The 21,617-nt window shown below is 37.1% G+C and overlaps 1 protein-coding gene across 1 annotated transcript in view; it reads left to right on the forward strand.

Annotated features, from left to right (window-relative positions):
- SNRK (SNF related kinase) overlaps positions 1–21,617 on the forward strand; it is a 42,453-nt gene that overhangs the window by 15,808 nt on the left and 5,028 nt on the right. Inside the window, exons 4-6 of the mRNA XM_051788988.1 lie at positions 14,378–14,519; positions 17,444–17,656; positions 18,723–18,857. Coding sequence (XP_051644948.1) covers positions 14,378–14,519; positions 17,444–17,656; positions 18,723–18,857 — 490 coding nt within the window. The remainder of the gene's footprint in view (positions 1–14,377; positions 14,520–17,443; positions 17,657–18,722; positions 18,858–21,617) is intronic.

The following is a 21,617-nucleotide window of genomic DNA, read 5'->3' on the forward strand; positions in this document are numbered from 1 at the left end:
TGCCAGTCAGGATGAAATTACATTATAGCTGAACCAATATAAAAACTAGTTCCTTAGTAGAAAGGAGGTCATGCTTTCCCCAGTGCAACTGCATGGTCCTGATGCTCACTTGAACCCCAACCTGACCACTTGAAACCAACTCAGTTTACTAAAATGGCAAATTGAAATGGATTGCCCTGCTTATACTATGTGCATATTAAGGCATATTTGCATTCATTATAATATTTTAAGACCCCACACCTGTGTTTATTTATGCAAAATTGTTGTTGCAAAAACTATTGCAAAAAAACCCCCTCGATCATGAGATTTTTTTGCCACAAAAATGGCTTTTCTGATCTCTTGTGAATAATGTTAGAATGACTATATAAAGGAAAAGACTTCGCATTTTTTTTCTACAGAAAGCTGAAATATTTAGGGCAAGTCTTTCATTAAGCTATATGTTTAATAAATATAATGGAAAAACTTGCTTTATGAAAACATAACTGTTTCAGCTAGTTTAGGGATTAATCTCCCCTTTGTGATGCCACTTGAAAGTTTTCACACTTGAAAAGAGCCTAGTTAATTTAGGTCTCTCATTTCCTTTTGTGTTTAAAGCTGTAGTTATAATGATGCAAGAGGAATATTGGGCAATGATCATATGTTCCCAGGGCTTTTCAAAAAGCTGAGTGAGTTAGATAATGACTTTCCCATGTTTTTTCATACTTAATTAAAATTTGTTCTAGTCAGAGGAAAGTGAGAGGACTGTTGTTGGACATAAAGTTCATTTCATAAATCAAATGGATGTATTATTTTTGATCAGAGTTCTGTTTAGAGCAGTGGTGTGATCCAGTGAACTCCAGAAGTGGATAACTACAGATGAGAAAGAATAAAGCATGCTTCTCATAGTACTTTTCCTTTTGCTCTACCAGCATCAACAGAGATTGGATCATTCCATAAATAGAAATCACTTCTTTCCTAGGTGATAAAAATTAATTGGAGATTTACAGATTAGTTGATTCTTTCAGAGGAGAGCAAGTTCTATTTTAACTGCTTGGCATCTCTACAAAGTAAAGTGCTATGTAAGCTACAGTAATTCTGGAAGACGTAGACATTTCTGATAGGCTTATCTGGTGTAGTGGAGTATTCTGTGTCTGATTTTGTAGAAACATTTGCAAAGTAAATTCATTTTTCTGGGGATCAGATATAGGGAAATTCAGATTGTAAAACTGGGATTTTGTACATTTAGCACAGCTGAGCACAGGCCTTTAGAATGGTACTGTAATACAAAAAATCACATTGTAGTTACCATCACAGTTACTGAGCATTGCAGTCTGTCCTCACAGCAACAGAAAGAGAATGGTGACAAGATGTTCCTCATGAAAGACCTGACTAACTGTAGCTCAATGCTGTTCAACTGGCAGGTTGTAGTTCAAATCTAACTTGCTGCTGCCTTGGAAGTTGCAGATAACATCCATTACTTTAGTAATTAGATGCCATCTTTCTTGCACAACTCAAACCTGGATATCTTCTGTCAATATGATAAAGCAATATATGTATTAATTATGTAGTAATTTTTCATAGTTAAAGGAAAGAGAGGCTTTGTTACATGTACTTTTTGCTTTCCTGAGGTGAAGTTATGGTGCTTTTAGACCCACTTTGTGTCTGTTGAAATAATCCCAAATTCTTTTGTTGGTGGTTTTTGTTTTGGTTTGGGTTTTTTTTTTGCGTAAAGCATTCACAGGGGCTTCTTACTTGCACATAGTGTTGCTAGAGTGTGTTTGGTCTTTCAAAGCTTTAGCCTGTTCACATGGTGCTTGAGCATTGCTAAGTAGCCCTGATGACCCTGTCTGGCCCACGTGGAGCTAGTTTTGATGTTTCTTGTTGTGTATAACATTTTATTCACAAACTGAATGATTAATGTAAGCATAATGGCCAGTGGCTATGTACAGTAACCTTTTACTTTATAAAAAGTACTGAATATAAGATTTGACAGACTGGAGTTAAAAAAAAAATAATTTGCAAACTATATACAGTGTTGAATAATTGAGCATACCTGGTGGCATTTGGAGTTTCACTATGCTCAAAATGTGACTATAGCCAACTTTGACAGATATGAAAAGCAAGAATTCCTACAAAAGTTTTTCTCTGCTTGTTTTGTTTTGAAAATCTGCCTTTTTTATGACGTATTGCAACACTTCACAAGTTTCATGGTTAGATACATTATGGAATGAGCTTGAGGCTGTAAAGGTGCAAAAGCTCAGGATGTAATAATGAGATGCTTCCAGTATAAAAGGTCTACTTCTCCTTCTGTTTTGCTTGTGTCTGTGCAGAGCTACCCCTTCTCATGTGCTGCACTTCTCATGTGTTGCATGGCTGGTCATTTGATGAACTGATTTTTATCAGCTAACTTGACAGAAAACTGTTAGAAAGCCAAAAACTGACAGAAAGCATGTTCTCTGCAGGCTTAACTTCTGCCAAGTTAGCAGAGCTGTTTGTCTCCTTAGCATTGAGTGGAAGAGCTGGTGCAAAGGAGGTGAGGGGAGCATGCAGCTTAGAGCTCTGGGGGAAGGTTGGTAGCAAGTTTAGGTCAGATCATCTTTGCGGTGCTCACTTATCTTCACTTTCTGGTAACTTATTTGACTGAATTGATCCAGTGTCATTGCCAGTGCATTTTTAGAATTGTGTGCTCTACTTTTCAGCTTCAAATGCTTTTTCTGGCAAAACAGAAGGAATTGATGTGTGTATCAGCTGTATTTCTGTCCTGCTCTCTCCTCCTGTGTGCTTGTGTTAATGGCCACGCTTTTCTGCCTTCTCCCTGCCGTGCTTTGTATCTCATGCTGTTGAAAAAACAGAGTCAAATTTGAAAAATTGTCACAAATTAACTTTTTATACATTTTTAGAAGTGTCAAGTAGAAGGAATTGGTTGTAGAACACTTTTAGAAAGCGACAGTCTTGAGGATATTCATGTCATGTTAACAAAGAATTTATGTTCCGTGGCAATTTGGATGCAGGTAGTAAAATTTATTTTTTATGAAAGGGGAGTTCTTTGCTGGTGAAGCAAAGAACAGTTTATCTGAGTGAAACTACAGAGGAGAAGCTGTCAAGATAAGTCTTCACTTACTGCCATATCAGCTAAACTGTAACTTGAGTATAGGGTTATTTCTTAGTCATCTTGCAGTGTTCATGGGACAACTGTTTTCATAGTATTTCAAAGTGCCATTGTGGAGCAAGATTTCATTATGATGAATACATCTCCACAGCCAGGAAGCTTACATTCATGCATCTTTAAACAAATATTCAGATTAATTATGTTCAGCCCATGGCTGACTAATTTGGCAACACAACCTCAATCAGTGGTGTGCTACCTAGTTATATACCAGATGCCTAAGTTTTGCATTCATGTGTAAAGCTGTAATGTTAATTTTTATAAATAAAGTACAATACATTGTACAGCTAGAACCTTTAGGAAAAGGTAGTCAATCAGAATATATAATGGATTTTTAAGATAGCAGGGGCAAATCATCTTTATATTTCCAAAAGACAAAAATTATTGCAGTGAAACACGTGCATAAGCTGTATGTGCTGTTTAGGCTTTGATATGTCCAATGATTTTGAGAACATATTTTATATAGAAAAAAGCTTCCTTCTATATTTAACTAATTAAATATTGTTTTATAACCTGGCTACTTATTTTCTGGAGTAGTAGTCTTGGAATTCATGCAGAAAACGTTGGGTTTGTTTGGGTTTTTAATATAGATACAGTAACTTTTTTTGTGGCTAAACAACAGAAAGCAAAGGAGATAGAATACATTTCTAAATGCAGAATTAATGAATTGAAGTAAAACAGGCTATTTTGGAATACAGACCAGTGGCACGTGTTCAGTAAGACCTTTCAGTGGTGGTGTTTTTTTTTAAATATTCTTACCAAAATTTGAGATGCAGTAGTTACTAGAAAACAAAAGAAGAACTGTTTGTATTTTAATAGTTTTACTCAACCAGCAAAACCCATCTATTGATTTCAGGGAAAAATCATGAAATCACAGAATGGTTTGGGTTGGAAAGGATCTTAAAGACCATGTATGTCCAACCCCCTGCCGTGGATAGGGACACCTTCCACCAGATCAGGTTTCTCGAAGCCCCATCCATCCTGACCTTGAAGACTTCCAGGGATGGAGCATCCACAGCTTCTCTGGGCAACCATTCCAGTGCCTCACCACCCTTGAAGTGAAGAACTTCCTAATCTAAACCTGCCCTCTTTCAGTTTAAAGCAGTTTCCCCTTGTTCTGTCACTCCATGCCCTTGTAAAAAGTCCCTCTCCAGCTCTCTTGTAGTCCCTTTTAAGTACTGGAAGGGACTCTAAGATCTCCCTGGATTCTTCTCTTCTCCAGGCTGAACAACATCAGCTTTCTCAGCCTGTCTCCATAGGAGAGGTGCTCCAGCCCCCTGATCGTTTCCGTGGCCTCCTCTGGACTTGCTGCAGCATCAGGTCCACGTCTTCCTTGTGTTGAGGCCTCCAGAATACCAGTACTAGTTGCCAGATTGAATGAAAATAAGAATCTCTTCTGAAGATAAGACTAGTTACGGATGATCATGTGTTAGTCAAATAAAATAACTTATATAGAACAGACTGTTTTGCCAGGCAGATGAGCTAATTAGGAAAATAATTTGCTAAATGCCATTTGCTATTTATGCTCTTTTTTGGTGGGATGGGGGAAGGAGATGATTTCTTCTAATTCTCTTGTCTGCTATGTCTCCTAATAGTAATATTGATCGGATTTATGGTGCTTTAAAACAAAGAAAAAATCCAGTTCTGCGTGTTAATTTTGAAAATATTAGCCTTGAGTTGTGCATGTTCTCTTCCTCAGCTTTCTGCAAGGGAAAAATAAATCCTATTTTACAAAGACAAAAAAAAAAGGTTGAATTAACAGATGGTAACATCTCTAAGAACTAGAAAGGTCAGTACGCAAGTTTATTCGAAGCCTTTTTCATTAAAAATTAAAGAATGAAAGAATAGTTCACTCAGCAAAAAATTGAATATCTATGAAAAAGTAATCTTCATTCTTTACCTACATTCAGATTTTACAACTGGTCCAGTTTGACCATATTCCAGATTTGCCAGCAGTCTTTAAATATGACAGTGTAAAAATACTCGTGATATGTAGAAATGCTGAAATCATTAACACAGTTATTCTGTGCTATCTTGACACTGACTTTTTATGCAAGGGATGCAACTTTTTAAAACTTTCTAGTTTATACAAGGGTGGAAATACTTTTCTTATTCTCCTTTTGAAGCACAAGTATATCAACAAGCACCATTCAAACAATTCAGTGGTATGATACCAGCTTTTATCTTTTGTACCGTAGTAGGTAATTTTTCACCACTATTTCTAGTAGAAGGCTTATTTTCTGCAATTTTCACTTCTTATATGAATCTTTACTCTTAAACTGTGTTTTGGTTCTTTAAACAATTATGCGAAGCTATGCTACATATGAGCGTTCATTCAGTTTTCCATAACCTATGCTGTGAGCAGGAGCTTGAATTTCAACTTGTAACAAGCATGCCTGCCACTTATCCTTATGAGTTACCAGCCTGTACCTGATCCTGAGCCCAATGAACCCTGCAATTCCAATCCAAATAAAGTAGTTCGTGATGGGGTTTTTGTGTCTGCGTTCAAAAGAGCAGTCTGCAGGTACTGCCCAGTTGCTTCCTAGTCCTGAACATGTCCAGAGTGCAGAGATGCAGATGATCTTTACATCTGTAAATTCTTTACATAGAATTTTCCTATCTAGCTTTGCATAAAAGAACTTGATACTGAAGTGCTGATGTGTTGAGTCTTCCAAGGTTTGTATTCAAAGGTTTCTGTGGATTGGGCTTTATTCCACAAAACTGCTCTGAAGAGGTTGTGGCAGTGCTGGTAACATTCTCTTTTATGTCTTAACATGGTGGTTAGAGTAACTGCCCATGATCTTGGAAATTGGCATCCATTTCCATCCTTCATTTACCCAGCCTCTTGATACCTCTGTAGTGGCAAAATAAACATATCTGTCATCTCCATAAAAGTTGATTTGTTTCCTTTTTGCTGAAATGGCTTCTAGTAGAAGATAACTATAATGTTCAGCTGTTACAGTAAACATTGCGAAGAGAAATTTATAAAACCTGGCTCAACTTAATATTACAAATCATTGCTGAAGAAGCAGACTTTCTGTGGAAAGATCCATCTTAGCTGAGCAATATACACTGTGTAAACTGTGAAGCAGTTCTAAATTTAAATTAGGAGGGGAAAAAAACCCAGTCCTTTTTCCCATCAAGGTTTGAAATAAACGATTTCAATAAGCCAATTCAATTTACTTTAGGTATGTAAATGCAAATGTGTCTGTTCCAAAATTATTATGGGTTTTTAGTTAGAATCACAAATTCACGTAGCACATATAAAGTGTGACAAGTATCTGACTTCTGAGGAACAGTAGAAATTTGAGTGAATCTGAAGCTATAAGGATCCCCTGTGTCATTTAAGTTGTAACTTTCTGAAATCTGAAGTGCTTGTTTTAGTAGATCAGGAACTTTAGAAAGCAGTAAATGGCTAATGAAATGGTAAAGTGCAGCTCAGTGGTGGAGCAGATGAATATGGATATGCTTTGTTCAGTGTACAAACTTGAACATGACAGATGTTTGACCACCCTGTGTTTAAGACTGGTAACAGAGACAGCTAATGATGTAATTTGGTTTCTATGACAGTGACTTCAACTTATGTAAGGAAGTTGCGTATAAACAGCCCTGGTTGTCATGGTTCACAGTCCTTTCCTGATCAACATTATTTAATGGCTTAGAAAACAAAAAAAGTTACTGCAGCTAGCTACTACTGCTTTTATTTTATTCACATTATAGCAATGACAGTTTCAAGTTACTAGTACCCAACTTAAAGGCAAAATTGCATCTTGGGGTCTTCAGTGTGCTTTTGAAAGAGGCCGTGATTTTGGCCACTGCAGTATAGAACTGTGCCTTCCCTCACCATAATAATTTGAAGTTTTACAGGCCTATCATGCCACAGATCAGGCCTAATTTCTACTTTTCCATCAGTTTTCTAAAGAGAGCAAATTAAATGATCATTGAAGGGGAGGAGAAGTAAGCAGTTTTCATAAAACCTTCATCTGCTAACTGGTAATAACTAAGAGTAGCAAAAGAACTCGAAGCTGTGCAAAATAAATTATTGTTTAAATCTGCTCTTAGATGTTATTGTTTAAATCTGCTCAGGTGGATCTCTGTAATCCTTCTCTTCCCTATGTTCCTTAAAATAAAGGTCTCCAGTCTAGAACTGGCACTGGCACGTGAGTTCTGAGCTGTGAGAAGGGAGTACATATGAAAGCGTATGCTGAGTTGTTAGCCCAGGAGCTTTGTGTACAAAACCTGTTCCTTTATGTGTTTAAACTATCCAGCAGTAAATTTATTATAAAATCTAAAAGTTTTGTCTAAAACCTGGTAACTTTTTTTGAGCATTAACACAGCACCGTAGCTAATACAGATATAGCTTATCTTAAAATGGTGTATCAGGGATATGGAGGAGAGGTAGATTCTGCAGTTCTAGTAAAGAACTAGAGTTCTTTACTGTGTATACTGTAGGTCAAACCATATTTGTATTGAACTGAAGGTGAGATTTTTTTTTTAAATGGTCCAGCCTATTTGACAGGTCTCAAAGAAACAGTTTTGCTCTGCCTTCAGGTCCTGTCAGTAGAGTTCTTCACTCTACTTTGTGGGGGGATTTTTGCCTCTGGTGCTTATGTGACCCTTTTAGTGAGCCAGTGCTATTCAGTGACTGGGTAAAAGTGTAAGTAGATGTTGTCTTATTTGCTTTTAATTGTGTATCTACAGTTTCTAATAATTTGTGAAAGAAGGAAACTGTCTCAGCTAGGATTTTTGCCCTGAGTTGATAAGGTATATAAAATTAAGAACATACTTTAAGGACCGTGTTCACTAAAAAACAAAAAAGTATGCTTTCACAAGTATGTGGAGATCTAAAGTAAAATTTCTCTTTCTTAAAGCTTTGAGTTATTTTTCTTCCTCCTTTCCCCAGTTATTAGCTGGTCTAATAAAGAGACACTACTTTTCTTTTTTTTTTTTTTTTTTTGAAGCCTTGCTTTGAGATGTCAGGCTTTTAATTTCATTGCTGCCCCAGCACCTTTCTAATGTGCTCATGCAACTGTCTTGTCACAGTGGTGGCTTTTGACCAAATCAGAATCACTGTGTCTTGACTGATGCTTTTGCTTGGTTTGAGTGAAAACACTTTTGTAAATCCTTGGGACTTAGAAATGAAAGATCAAGGTGCCATTTTGTGCTCTGCTGATGGAAGTGATCTCGCCAGCAGGAGTTATGCCCATTTTGCCACACCTGGTATGTGAGCAGAAATCGTCTCAACAACCAGCTGTTGATCAAAGCTCTTGATCAGTCGAGTACAAACCATCTTCATCGTCCTTAGATTCTTTGGGATCCAGAGGACAGATGATGAGTGTTCCCTTTATTAATAGGAAAGATTAATAGAGCGGTGCTGATAATGACAGCACAGAACAATATGGCAAGGAACATTCTTGTGTGTGGCTTTGTGTAAAAAAATAAAATTTGGTAAATATGCACTATAATAAAATAACCTCTGATTCTCCTTTACTAGTTCTTTTAAGGGAAAGGCAACATGAGTCCTTGTATCTTTCAGCCAGATGGCACTATTCTGGAAATGAAGAATTCTCCAGAATGAACTGTGACCATTACATGAAATAGGTGAATAAAAATGGTATCTTGAAAGAGAAGGCATTTTAATTTCTTTAGGTTTTGTGCAGTATATTTTCTGAATTTGACTGAAAAATATGCAGCTATACATCTCCAGTAGAGAAAAGTGGAAAGTAGATATACAGGATTGATTTTTTTTGTTTGTTTGTTTTTGCAAGTATGGAATGGTTTAAAATTAATAATTGGGTCCAAACATCAGCATTTCTTATTTAGGTACCATATAATCGTTTAACTGCCGATCTTTTAAATCTTTCAAAAGGGTATGTGGGTATTAACTCATTATTTTGGAATATCTGCATTGAAGACTTCAGATACTAAACCTTGGATTTTGAATTGCACTGAAGACTAGCAGACCAACATGTTTGAACTTATTTGTGTGTTGGGACTGCATGTCACCTTTTTAAATTTAGAAGAGAGATTTACAAATGGTAAGGTTTGGAGACTTGGCAGGGAGCCAGCTTCAAACCATATCACCACAAATGAGTAAGAGTTTTAACTCTTAAGTTTATGCATCCCTTTTACAAGGAGGAGATGATTTCCCATTTTTGGTGTTGTTACCTATCAAACTAAAACTGTCTTAAATATATGCAAAATAAAAACTTAATAATGCAAAACTTGCAGGGATTTCTGTTGTCCTGGAAACTGAGATCTGCCAGAAAAAAAATCTTTTTTTTTTTTTTTTTTTATTTCATCCAACATTGTGTTTTGGAAAAAGTGCCAATATGAAATTTTGTGGTAGGTTGGGAAGGGCAAGATACTGTTGTTACTGTTCAAATTTTGTTTAGGAATGCACACAGCTGTTGTCTGAATAATTGTGGTAATTTAAAATATCAGCGAGTAATCCACTTGTTATATACTGGTTCCATTTTTCCTTTGTTTTTGGAGGATTTGTATATTTCAAAATAAGTTAGAAAATTTGTTTCCTATTTTATGTCAACTTTTCTTACTGCTTCCTTTACACTTACTATTCTTTATGTTTCATGTTAGGTGTGAAAAATAATTGTTTTATAGCAGACTTGTGACAGCCCTGTGCTGGTTTAAATGGAACATTCAAGTTTTGTGTGTTCATGCTGTCAACATTATTTTAGTTCTCACTGGGCTGTCATGCTTTCAGTTTCTCAAATGGACACCTGGGATGTGCTGCTTCCCATGGGCAAAAGGAAGCATAGTTTTCCTGTTGGTGCTGCCTCCTCTGGTGGGGTACCTCTGAAGGTCATCTGGTCTAATCCTCCGGTCAAGCAGGAGCACTTAGAGACAGTTCCCCACACAGTGTCCAGGAGACTTTTGAATATCTCCAAGGGTGAAGACTCCACAGCCTCTCTGGGCAGCCTGTGCCAGTGCTTGGTCACCCTGGTCATGGTGAAAAAGTGTTTCCTGATGTTCAGTGGGAGCCTCCTGTGTTGCAGTTTGTGCCCATCACCTCTGGTCCTGCCACTGGGCACCCTCTCTTCATGTGCTTATATGCATTGATAAACTCCCCCCAAGTCTTCCCTTCTTGGGGCTGAACAATCCCAGCTCTCTCAGCATTTACTTACAGGAGAGATGCTCCAGTCCATCACCTTCATGGCCCTTCATTGTACTCCCTTCAGTCAGTCTGTCTCTGTCTTGCACTGAGGAGCCCAGAACTGGACCCAACACTACAGGTGCGGCTTTACCAGTGCCGGGCAGAGGTGAAGGGTCACCTCCCTTGACCTGCTGGGAGCACCTTCCTGATTGTTGCAATTCACCATTATGGTGATTCATTAACTGTTTGTTTTATTTTGTTTTTTAAACAAACACCCACAGATTGTTGCCTGAAATGCTTGATGGCAAAACATAGGACTGAGCTTGATGGTCACACAACTTTTTCGAAGAGTATCAAAAACTTCTGTAAGCAAATGCATCTGTAGCAACATGTGCATCTTCTGTTGTACCTGTACCTTTAACAAGGTGGTAAGTTGCAGTGGACCAGAAAGAGCCTTGTTACAGATGTTGCATCTGTCATCTGGTTGGTTGTCTTTAGTTGCAGGAGGAGTTGCAAACAAGTGATTTGGTCTAGTTAAACTGTGGCATAGAAGAGGGGACAAGGGAGCAGCCCCTCAATTGGAGAGGGCAGGACAGAACTCTTGAATGTGTTCTCTTAGTGCACCTGCAGAAATCCAAAGGCTTGGCTCTGCTTCCATAAAGGAGGAGAGGCTTGCTGTAATACAATATTGGAGGGCTTGTGAAGATGTTGCGAAGATGACATCTGTTATTATTGACATAATAAGCTCTGCACTAAGTGTCCCAGTGATTTTTCAATGTTCACATGTAGACTAGACTTTCTTAGGCACATTATTTTCTTGATTCCTGGTTATTAGCATACTCTTCAGTTTGCTTAGACTGCTCAGCTCTGTCCGTGACACTCCAAGCTGAGTCATTTTAGTCGCCTTGGCTGTAGGTGCAATGAAGTTGATCTTCAGCCACAGCTATAAAAATAGGATGAGAATAAAAGCTATGTAATTGTTGCTGTCCACTGTTATTTCTTGGTCACATCAGAATAAGTGTCTGCAATGCTGGCAGGGTAACGAAAAACACATTATTCAGAAAAGGATAATAATAAAATAATAACTTTGCCTGTAGTGTGTAAGAGTGAGGTAAAATGTAGTTGTTGCTGCCCTAGTGCTCTTCACTGAGAGCATAAGAGTATCTAGGTAATATGACAAGGTCAAAAGGTCTAAAGCACTATTTTTAGTTTCTAACAAAAATTTTTCTGCATGCATGATTCCCTTTTAGTGTATATTTTGTGCATTAAACAAAATGCATGATACAATGAAATCCAGTAGCAGTTCAAAGCATGAGTGATATTTCATTATTAGCAAGAGTTTGTTTTCTATTTTTCATGCAGTTGTATTAAAAAAAAATGATTTCATTTTACCATTTGCAGCCCTTCTTATCTGGAAAGACACATGGGTACAGAGTACAAAGTATACTAACAATTGAAAAAAAGATTGCAAAATTCTCTGTTATGTACCACCTAATCAGTAATTCCTGTTTTATTTGTCAAAACATACAGGTTGATGTCTAACTAGACATTGTATTATAGCAAAGAATAGTAATTTTTCTTTTTTCATTTGGAGAATTGTTGGATTTTGCTTCTAAAAAGTGTTTTTTATTTTTATAAAGTAAATGTGCATACATATTTACCTAAATAACTTTTGGAAAACTAAAACTGTACCTGTCATCACATATCCTTTTAAATTGAAGTACAGTGAAGTGTATGTATAGCCCAGAGAAGAAACCATGTGTGTAAAATAGAATACAGATTAGGAGATTGCTTTGTAACAGAAAATACTTAAGGATGTTCAGTATCTGCTCAATGCAGTTGAAATTTCAAGGTCTAGTAGAGTTTCCCTATCTATGATGAGTTCATGGAACTTTAATTGTTGTCTTACTTTGATTACTATCCTTTTCTCAGGACTGTATTATTGTTTTTAAGGTTGATTTCTTACAATATTGTCTTCTTCCTTCTGTTTAAACTTTTCATATGCTTATTTAACTTACGGTTTAATTATTTTGCTCAATATTTTGCCCAATATTTTTCTCCTGGCTTAAATTTAGCCAATATTTATTGTTTTATTATAGCAAATATAATTTGTCTGTAATAATGAAAACTATGTGGACTCTTCTGAAATACTTAATGCTAAAAGGAGACATGAAGCATTTTGTTGTGGGGGGAGTATTGAACAAAATACTAGAATAGATCATGTCACAAAATAGATCTTAGACACAGTTAAAAATCTAGGAAGGACATTGATATTCAAAAGATGATTACTTATAAAATGTATAAATTCATGTCTTTTGTGCTTGCAAAAATTTCTTGTAATCAGTTGTATGGTGGGAGATAGATAATGCACAAAAACTTTTGGCTGCTTTGAAACTAAACAGCAGGAGAAAGATGTAAGTAGCTTACAAAATTAGAGGTGGACCTCTTAGGTAAAACTGCCTCTCTGTCTTATGAGGGTTTTTAAAATCCTATATTCGAGAACACCGACTTTATGGCACCAGGCTACCAAAGTATTAAAGCACTTATTGAATCTGCAAACATGGGGATAGTCACACTGCATTTGCAGGTATACCTGATGTGATGTACCAACCTCTAAATGCTCAGTACCTACAGGACTGAGGCCCTAGTAGCTTAACAGAAATCCAGTAATTGTCCGAGTTAATAGCATACACTTACTACAAATTAGAGCTCTAAAGAAAATTACCATGTAGTATTTCTATTCCTCTGTCAGCTAAACCATATGAAGAATGGGTTGTAACTAGCAAAATGAGTAATTGTTCTAGGGATGAATCTGTGTGATTTAGGTTATTGAATAAAATTGTAGCCATCCTTCAGCATTAAATGCATGTCGAGCATTTTGAATGGGACACAGAAAGCAAGATGCAGTTGAGTAGATAATTTAGTGTGGTTCCCTCTTGCAAGCCTTGCCAGGAAAGAGTGGGTGTGCTCTGCTTCCTAGGCCACTGCTAGCTGCTCTCCCCTCTTTCCTCAGGAGATGCCTGCCTGATCATTTCTCACCCTCAGCTGTCTGCTTGGTTCTTCTGGACACAGATCTGTGAAATGCTAAGGGTGTAAGACCCAAAATTGCAACTGAAATTTCCAGAGCGTGGAGTTGTAGCTGAAGTTTGAATGTGGCCTTTTTTCTAAGCACATATTGGAGCGAGTTATTTATTTTTCTGCAATATGATACATTTCTCAGTACTTACACTTCCTGTACTAAATGCAATGAGACTTAAGAAATATTTTCTTTTGGGCAGACTCTTAATAAAGATTTGAACTAAGTATTAGCTTTTGCACTAAGTAGAAACCAACTACAGGGCTTCATGCCCTGAAGTGCTTCTTTTTCATCTTTTGGTATGTCATTTCACTGGGGAACAAGAAAGTTGTTAAGTGTTTATTTTACATGAGCAGGAATTAGAAGGAAACAAGAAGACTCCCAGAGTGTAGTAGAAATCACTGTTAATTGTTATGTTTGGATATTTAAAACCCCAAAGCAACACCCAAACCCGCTACCCCACACTTTGTAGTATCATTGGTAGAAGAAGTTGGTTTTACATAACCTAATTTCTTACTTACCATTGGAAGAAACACATTTTAAGGCAACACACCACCACTGAAGGGAAAACATAGCTAAATCAGTCTTATTGAACTAAGTGACTTTCTTTGTAATTTCTTCCATCATAGAGTAACATGTAAACAATACAGAGAAAAGTTTAAGCTAGTCCTTCAGAAAGGAATATGCTTTGAATACAGATCTCTTTAATAACCCATGCCTACCTGTTAACAAAAGGGTAATGAATGAGTGACCAAATTATTTTCAGCTTTATCTAACACTGTCAAAGGTGTTAATGCATCTCAAACTGTTATACATTCTTGAATTCTGATTTTTTTTCCCCTCAAAAACTATAAAAGCTGTCAAACAATGGAAGTCTTTTGTACTTGAGTGGAATTGCAATTTCTGTAAGTAATGCTCATAATCAAGAGTGTAGTAATCAGCCCTGTATGCATTTCAAGAATATTTCATGGCTTTGATGATAATTATATCTGTATCCTTAACAGTTGTTTTTCTTTTTAAAGTATGTACTATATATTTACAGATATATGGAGCTTGGGAGTCATCCTCTTCATGTTGGTCTGTGGACAGCCACCATTTCAAGAAGCAAATGACAGTGAAACTCTGACTATGATAATGGACTGCAAATACACAGTGCCGCCTCATGTGTCCAAAGAATGTAAAGAGTAAGTAGAGTACTAAAGAACTTGGAAGCATCCATAGAAGTGGACTTTCACCACCTTTGGGAGTTCCCCATACCATATTATCAGGGTGGAATACTCCTTGATACTCTTCTTTTATGTCTCTCAGTTGTCATTAATTTTATAAAGGATCGAAGAAGCTACTACTGATTGCCTTTGGCCGACTCTGTTGCTGGACAAATTGCCAGATGTTGACAGTATTTAGTGGCAGGGCTTAAGAAGGTACTGCTTCCTATCAATTTCTGTCCAAAAAATAAGTTGTCAAAAGCCATGGATATTACAAAGCAAGTTTTGCTCATCTCTACTGAAATTGCAACTCCAAATCAACATTCTAGGCAATCCAGGGAGAAAAATATTCTGCCTGCAAATATTGTATGCCATTTGGGAATCATGGTTCTTTTTGATGTATTGTTTTTCCTGCAGTGTTCACTGGAGCTTTTTAATTTTTTTTTTCCTATGTTGCAGTATTTTCCATATTTCCCTATTGGCTAATGACCTCTTCAGTCCTTTTAATATATATCCCAGTTGCATCACTTTTACATTGTTTGTTTGGGTTCTTTAATCTGCAGTAAAGTATCTTTTCATTTTCAATATGAAGGCCCAGATGCATTTATAAGTGCTTGAAAAATTAATTTGGTCCAGTCAAAAAACTGGAGTAGCATCTAGAATTCTGTTATTTGACAAAGAATGAAATCTGTTACAGCTGTGGTCATGATGACCATTCCTCTCTTCACTTGTCATCTGTGTGGTCCAGGAATCTAATGCATAACATGATCAACAGCATCCTGGCCTGTACCATCAATAGTGTGGCCAGCAGGACTAGGGCAGTGATTGTCCCTCTGTACTCAGCACTGGTGAGGACTCCCCCTGAGTGCTTGTTCAGTTCTGGGCCCTCAAGAAAGACACTGAGGAGCTGGAGCGAGTCCAGAGAAAGGCAACAAAGCAGGTGAAGGGTCTGGAGCACAAGCTCCTCTTATGAGGAGCAGCTGAGGGAGCTGGGGTTGTTTAGCCTGGAGAAAAGGGGGCTCAGGGATAACCATATCACCCTCTACAACTGCCTGAAAGGAGGCTGTAGCAAGATGGGGGTCTGCCTCTTCTCCCAGATAACAAGTGGTAGGATGAGCAAATGACTTCAAGCTTTAGACTGGATATTAGGAGAAACTTCTTGTCAAACATTGGAACAGGCTGCCCAGGGAAGTGATGGACTCACCATCTAGAGGTGTTCAAAAACCATGTAGATGTGGCGCTTAGAGACATAGTTTAGTAGTGGGCATGGTGGTGCTAGTTTAGTGGTTGGACCCAGAAGTCTTTTCTAACCTTAATAATTCTGTAATTCTGTGCCACAGCTGGTTTTCTTTCATGTCATTAGTGTCTAGTATCTCCAGTGAGACACAAAAGCTGCTGTCAGCTTGAAGAGCTCAGTATACAGGAAGAGGTTTAAAATAAAATACAGGAAGAGGTTAAGAGAGAGCTCTTATCAGTGAACTGTATCAAATACATCTCTTGAGATGCTGCATGCTGTGCTGAGGCCAGGAAACTTAACTTTTGCAGACTTCTGCTGAATATATTGGCTAACACTAATTTGCTTAAATGTCCAAGTAGATCTGCTTTCTCTATGTGGTGCATCGACGATGTACAATCAGTTACCCAGGTCCTCTATAGGTTATGTTGTCTTAGGGAAGAAACTCTGGGAATGTTTAAACATCCATCTTGGAGCGAAAGCATTTGTGGTTTGAGATGCATAAATAAGCTTAAAGCAGGAGGCACATGTGGTACGTTTGTGCAGTTTTACTACAGGTGTAGTTTATTAAAAAAGTCAGATTAAGTATGTAGTTTGTTCTCTTTCTGTCATAATATGAACAAAAGCAAAGAAACTCAAGGCTCTCATGTCTCATCCTGCCTTTCCTTTTGGTAAAGGCAGAGACCACAGCTACTAAGAATAAATGTGGTGTTCTTTGTTTACTGTAGAGTTTTTTAAGAAGGTTGAAATAACCTCCATGATTCCATACATCATCTCACACCAAAAGAAAAAAAAAAATTAAAAGAATTGTGATTGCCTTTGTGAGTTGTGTGGCCTTGCAGTTTGAAGTTGCATTGTATAGTATAGTTAGTGCAATAAAAAGCTCTGTGTGAGAACTGGAGAACATGCTGGAACAATGAAGTTTTATTGAAACCTTGGCATCAAAACTGTATATCCATATTTATTGAACGAAGCCAAACATACCTTCCCCAAGAATTTTTCACGTATAGTAAGTGAACAGAGATGTGCTATGCCAATCAAGTCATCTTTTTCTGTTTACTTGGGGAATTCATGCTCTTCCTTTCCAGCATTTGTGAAAACTCAGCATCAACCCGTTAGCAGGTTTGTCAGTACATCATCCCAGAGAGTGTATTGGTTTGTTTGTTTGTTTTTCTCTGTGGGTAGAACAGATCACAGTTTTTCCAAGGATACTGAAGACTCCAGTGTCTGATACCTACTTCAAAATAAAATATTTCTGCTTATCTTGCCACTCCATATTCTTGTTGACAGCAGCAATAATAAAAATTTACATTTCTGTCACTTTACTGACTAGCCAATAGGCCATCTGTGACAGTTGCCCTATAAGACCTATTAAAAAGAAACAAACCAGAAAAATCAGATTAAGAATCTAAGCACAAAATCTAATCTAAATGAAAACTGCAGTGTTTATGATATTTATAGTTTTTAATAGGTAAATGGTTTGTTTTGTTTCAGCAATATTTGAAGTGTCTTTGAGACTAAATAATTTCCCATCACATTGTTTACTGTAGAGACTTCTAAAGATCTATGTGAACTGAGAGCAGACAATGTCTTCCTAATGTTGCTCATACAAGAGCTGCTTTTTTAAAAAACGCGAGTGCATTTTTTTAGATTTATTTTTCATTCACAGTCTAATTACACGGATGTTGCAGAGAGACCCGAAGCGAAGGGCATCTTTGGAAGAGATTGAAAACCATGCATGGCTCCAAGGGGTTGATCCATCTCCTGCAACAAAGTACAATATTCCTCTTGTATCGTACAAAAATCTGTCTGAGGAGGAGCACAACAGTATAATACAGCGCATGGTTCTTGGTGATATCGCAGACCGAGACACAATAGTGGAGTAAGTTGTCGGTTCTCTATATGCAGTTTGTTCTGTGCATCTCTCTTTTTTGATTAAATAATGTCATGAGAACCTGGGGCACTTCGGTGATTAAATTTCAGGCCATTCAGTTAACAGACGAAGTGTGACAGGCTTGCTCTGTGACAGGATATTGTGGGATCAGAAATACTTAGGTATACCCAAACTTAGGGAAAACTTCAAGAAAATGTTTGATTCCTGCAATAGTTTGCCATCTTGAGTAAACTTAACTGCTTTGGAATCCATGCTTTTACTTGTGCTTTGTTTCTCATTCATATTTGGAAGTGATAAATTTTAGCATTTTCCTTTTAGCATGTTTCCAGCGTACCCAAATATTTGTTAATTTAAAATATTATTCCTTTTGTAATGTATAAGTCACTGTTACTGAGTGAACTTGCTAGAAAGCTACATAGTTTTTTCTAATAGATTAAAACTACCAAATTTCTAAAATATTCACAAAATTGAAAGGTCTCAATTATTTTTTTTTTAATTGTGTATGTTGAAGCTGGAAAAAACTGTTAGTATATTACCATTGATGGGGAGTGGGATGCAGCAGTCTCACTTCTTAAGCTTTAGCTGTGTATCAGTGGCATCCTTTCTGTTAGAGTCTCTGAGTGATGCTTACTGGCTTATGAACTTAATTTTACTATAAACTCAATGTGCAGCCCTAAAATAATGAAGGTTTTTTCCCTCCATTTGTTGCATAATCAAATATTAGTCCTTCGTGATTGTATGTGCCAGTGGGAAAGCCCATCATTGGTGCATGACATTAATGAAAAACACTTTATAATTTAAAGAATGTAAAATAAAAAAGAATTCCTTACTTTTTTTGGATGATATTCTGAGGATGTCCTCATCCAACTATAGTTGAAATTACTAGATTTGTTGGCTCTTTATTTTTAGTAAAACTAAGACATGCTTATCAAAACATCAAAAATAGGCAGTTCTGCTCTTCCTGCTATGGGAAGTACAGCAAGCTGTGAGATGCACGTGCAGTTCTCAGAAACCATTGATTTATGGGTTATTTCATGTTCTGTACTTTCCTCAGGGCATTGGAAACTAACAAATACAATCACATCACTGCTACTTACTTCTTACTAGCTGAAAGGATCCTGCGAGAAAAACAAGAGAAGGAAATTCAGACCAGATCTGCAAGCCCCAGCAACATCAAAGCTCAGTTCAGGTGAGAATTTAGGAATCTAAATGGCTTTTTTTTCCTTTTTAAACTTGGCTTAATGAGAATATTACTGAATTGCTCAAGTACTGCTTTCTTAAAAACAGTAAAATACTTACTCATTGCAAATTTTAAATGTCTTTAAAGTGCTGTGGACACTTCAGAAGCTGTTCAGAAATCAATTACCAATAATATTTTCAATTCCTACCATTGTCAGGAAATGACTAATCAATTTGAAGTCTGTACCTGAAGAAGCAAGTTTTCACACCTGCTAAAAAAGGGCTTGTTCGTTGACCTTCAGTTCCTCATACAAATTGTGTTATGTAATATCCCTGGAGAAAAACTTGTTGCATAATCCATAAACATGCTGATGGAGAATTAGTTATAAATGAGAAATCACTCTAAATTTGATCTGTAGGTTATGTTCTTTTTCATGTCAGTTGATGTGACTGTTGTCTAAGCAAAACTTGAATTTACTGCTTTAATTAGTCATTTAAAGACATGGCAATAGATTTTTCTTTTTTGTTTGACAAAGATGTGATCTAAGTAACCTTATAGTAAGGCTCCCTGAGATTTTCAAAACTTCAGCCTGTAACACAGTAAAACTAGAAGGGGAAGTGGGCTTCTGGAATGTAGTTGGTATTGCTATGTTCAACCAGTCCATTTGTTCTGGCACCAGTTATCAAAGCATCCCATATTTTCAGTTACAACAGCACATGCTTTAAAAAAATCCCAACCAAACATGCAAAAAAGCCCCCAAAACCAAATACAAGGGCAGTAGTATAGTTTGCACTTGCACACTGATCACGGAGGATGCAAGATTTGAGCAGTTATTTTTCTTAGACATTGTGTTTAACACTTAACTCAGGAAATGAAAGACTATGCCTAGGAATCTGCTGGTATTGGAAATAATATTCATTATTCATCTTGATAATCGTTCCAGTGAAGAGGGAGGATGTACTGAGGCATTTCCATTAACTTTTGTCCTGTAAGCTCCAGTGGTTTCAAAGTTGCCTTTTTAGGTTTTGGTAAAGTATTATTGGTAACTGTTATTAGCTACTCTCATAATGGAAAAAGAATATTAGGTGATTGTGCAGATATTTAGAGTTGCTAACTCTAGTAACACCTTCTCTGTTGTTAATCTATCTGTAGGATTTAGAGAGAAAGACAAAATAACTAGTTCATTCCAAAGGTTTCCTTGTGCAAGGTCATATGTGAAATCACTTAATAGGAATTGTCATAGGCACATAAATGCTGTGGTGACCTTCAGGTGCATAGTCATATTTTCTATGGTCTAATTGATAAAAGTAAGGTACTACTACCTCAAGTTAAATCTAGAAAAAATGGACACTTCTTATAAATTAAGGACACATATTTTGGAAAATAGGTTAAAGTGCTCATTGTTTGTTACCTTGGATTTAGGGTGAGATTTTAGAGGCATTTCTTCTGAATACTATTCTGTCTACCTGAATTATGAGTTGTTGTTCTATAAACGCTACAGTGGTTTTCAATATCTTTGTCATCTCCAGGTGGGAGATGGAGACACCCTGGAGGGTCATTCACTCAGTGGTCACTTATGTAGGAAATTTTATCTTATGTGGTTACAAGTACTGTAGAAGAGTTATTGTTGCAGGCATCTGCCTACAGATCCTAAATGGTCTGGAGTTTGGTGTTACAGAGCTTACCTCTCTTCAAGGGTAATACTGTAACTTTCACTTGGCAGTTGTCTCATGATGGATCATCCTCTTATTTTTATGTCAATTTCTTGCAAAAAGAAATCCAATCAAATGTGTCTAATACTAAGTATTACTTATAAAACAAATTATTTTAGAAGAAAACCTGGAGTTTGCCTTCAAATGGAAATGTTAAAACTGCAAAGTCTGATTTTAAATTGTTTTGGGGTTTTTTTTCAGCGTCAGTGTCACTCTTTCAGAAGAGCAGCTCTAGTTATATAAGAAACTGGAACAAACAAGTTCAGTGAATCGAAATCTTTGTATGAATTTATAAAAGAATATGAATTTTCTTTTCATGACAAGGACATATGTTCAAACCCAGGAAACCTTGCTATTAATGATCCCAGGTAGCTCTTCCTTGCCTCCATGATGTTCATAAGTTCAAAGTGTTTCTATAGAATGACCTCATGGAAAAGACAACAAAGTAGTGCATTATTTTGATTTTGAGACTTCAAAAGATTTACAAAAATTAAAATGTAATTTGCAACCTGGAGCTTCTCTTCTACCCCACTCTTCCCCTCAGGCCTGCTGGGAATAAGGGGAGAGGCAGAAGGGAAGGAAGGTAAACATGGGCTGCTATGAGAGATAAACATACTGTAGTGAGGAGGCTTATTGCCTGGCAACTACAGTCCTGTTAGATACTATATTTGCCCTTTATTGTGATAACCACAGAACTCTTCCTTTTTTTGCTGAAAAACCAGTCTGTTCTTAAAGCATGGTAAATTCTTGAAAGATTTAGAGCTTCATTTCCTGTCACATTTGTAGTGATGTTTCTAATTTATTTAAGTCCTGTTTGTTAATTACAGACAGTTGTTTGTGTTTAAAATAAGCAGCAGAGCACAAGTCATCAGAAAACTGGGTCAGTGGCTCCCAGCGCTCCTAGAGTCAGCTGGGGCCTGAGGGAGGGTGCTGGTGTCACACCAAGGAGGACTCAGCCAAGGCTTCACTTCTTGTCTGGGCTCGGAGCTGCTGGTTGTGTTGCCTCCCTTTGGGTAGAGCTGCTCACTGGAGGGAAACTGGTGGGAGGCCACAGGCT

This window comes from Manacus candei, unplaced genomic scaffold (assembly GCF_025592945.1).
Source record: "Manacus candei isolate 608988 ecotype Guabito, Panama unplaced genomic scaffold, ASM2559294v1 h1tg000026l, whole genome shotgun sequence".
Lineage (NCBI taxonomy): Eukaryota > Metazoa > Chordata > Aves > Passeriformes > Pipridae > Manacus > Manacus candei.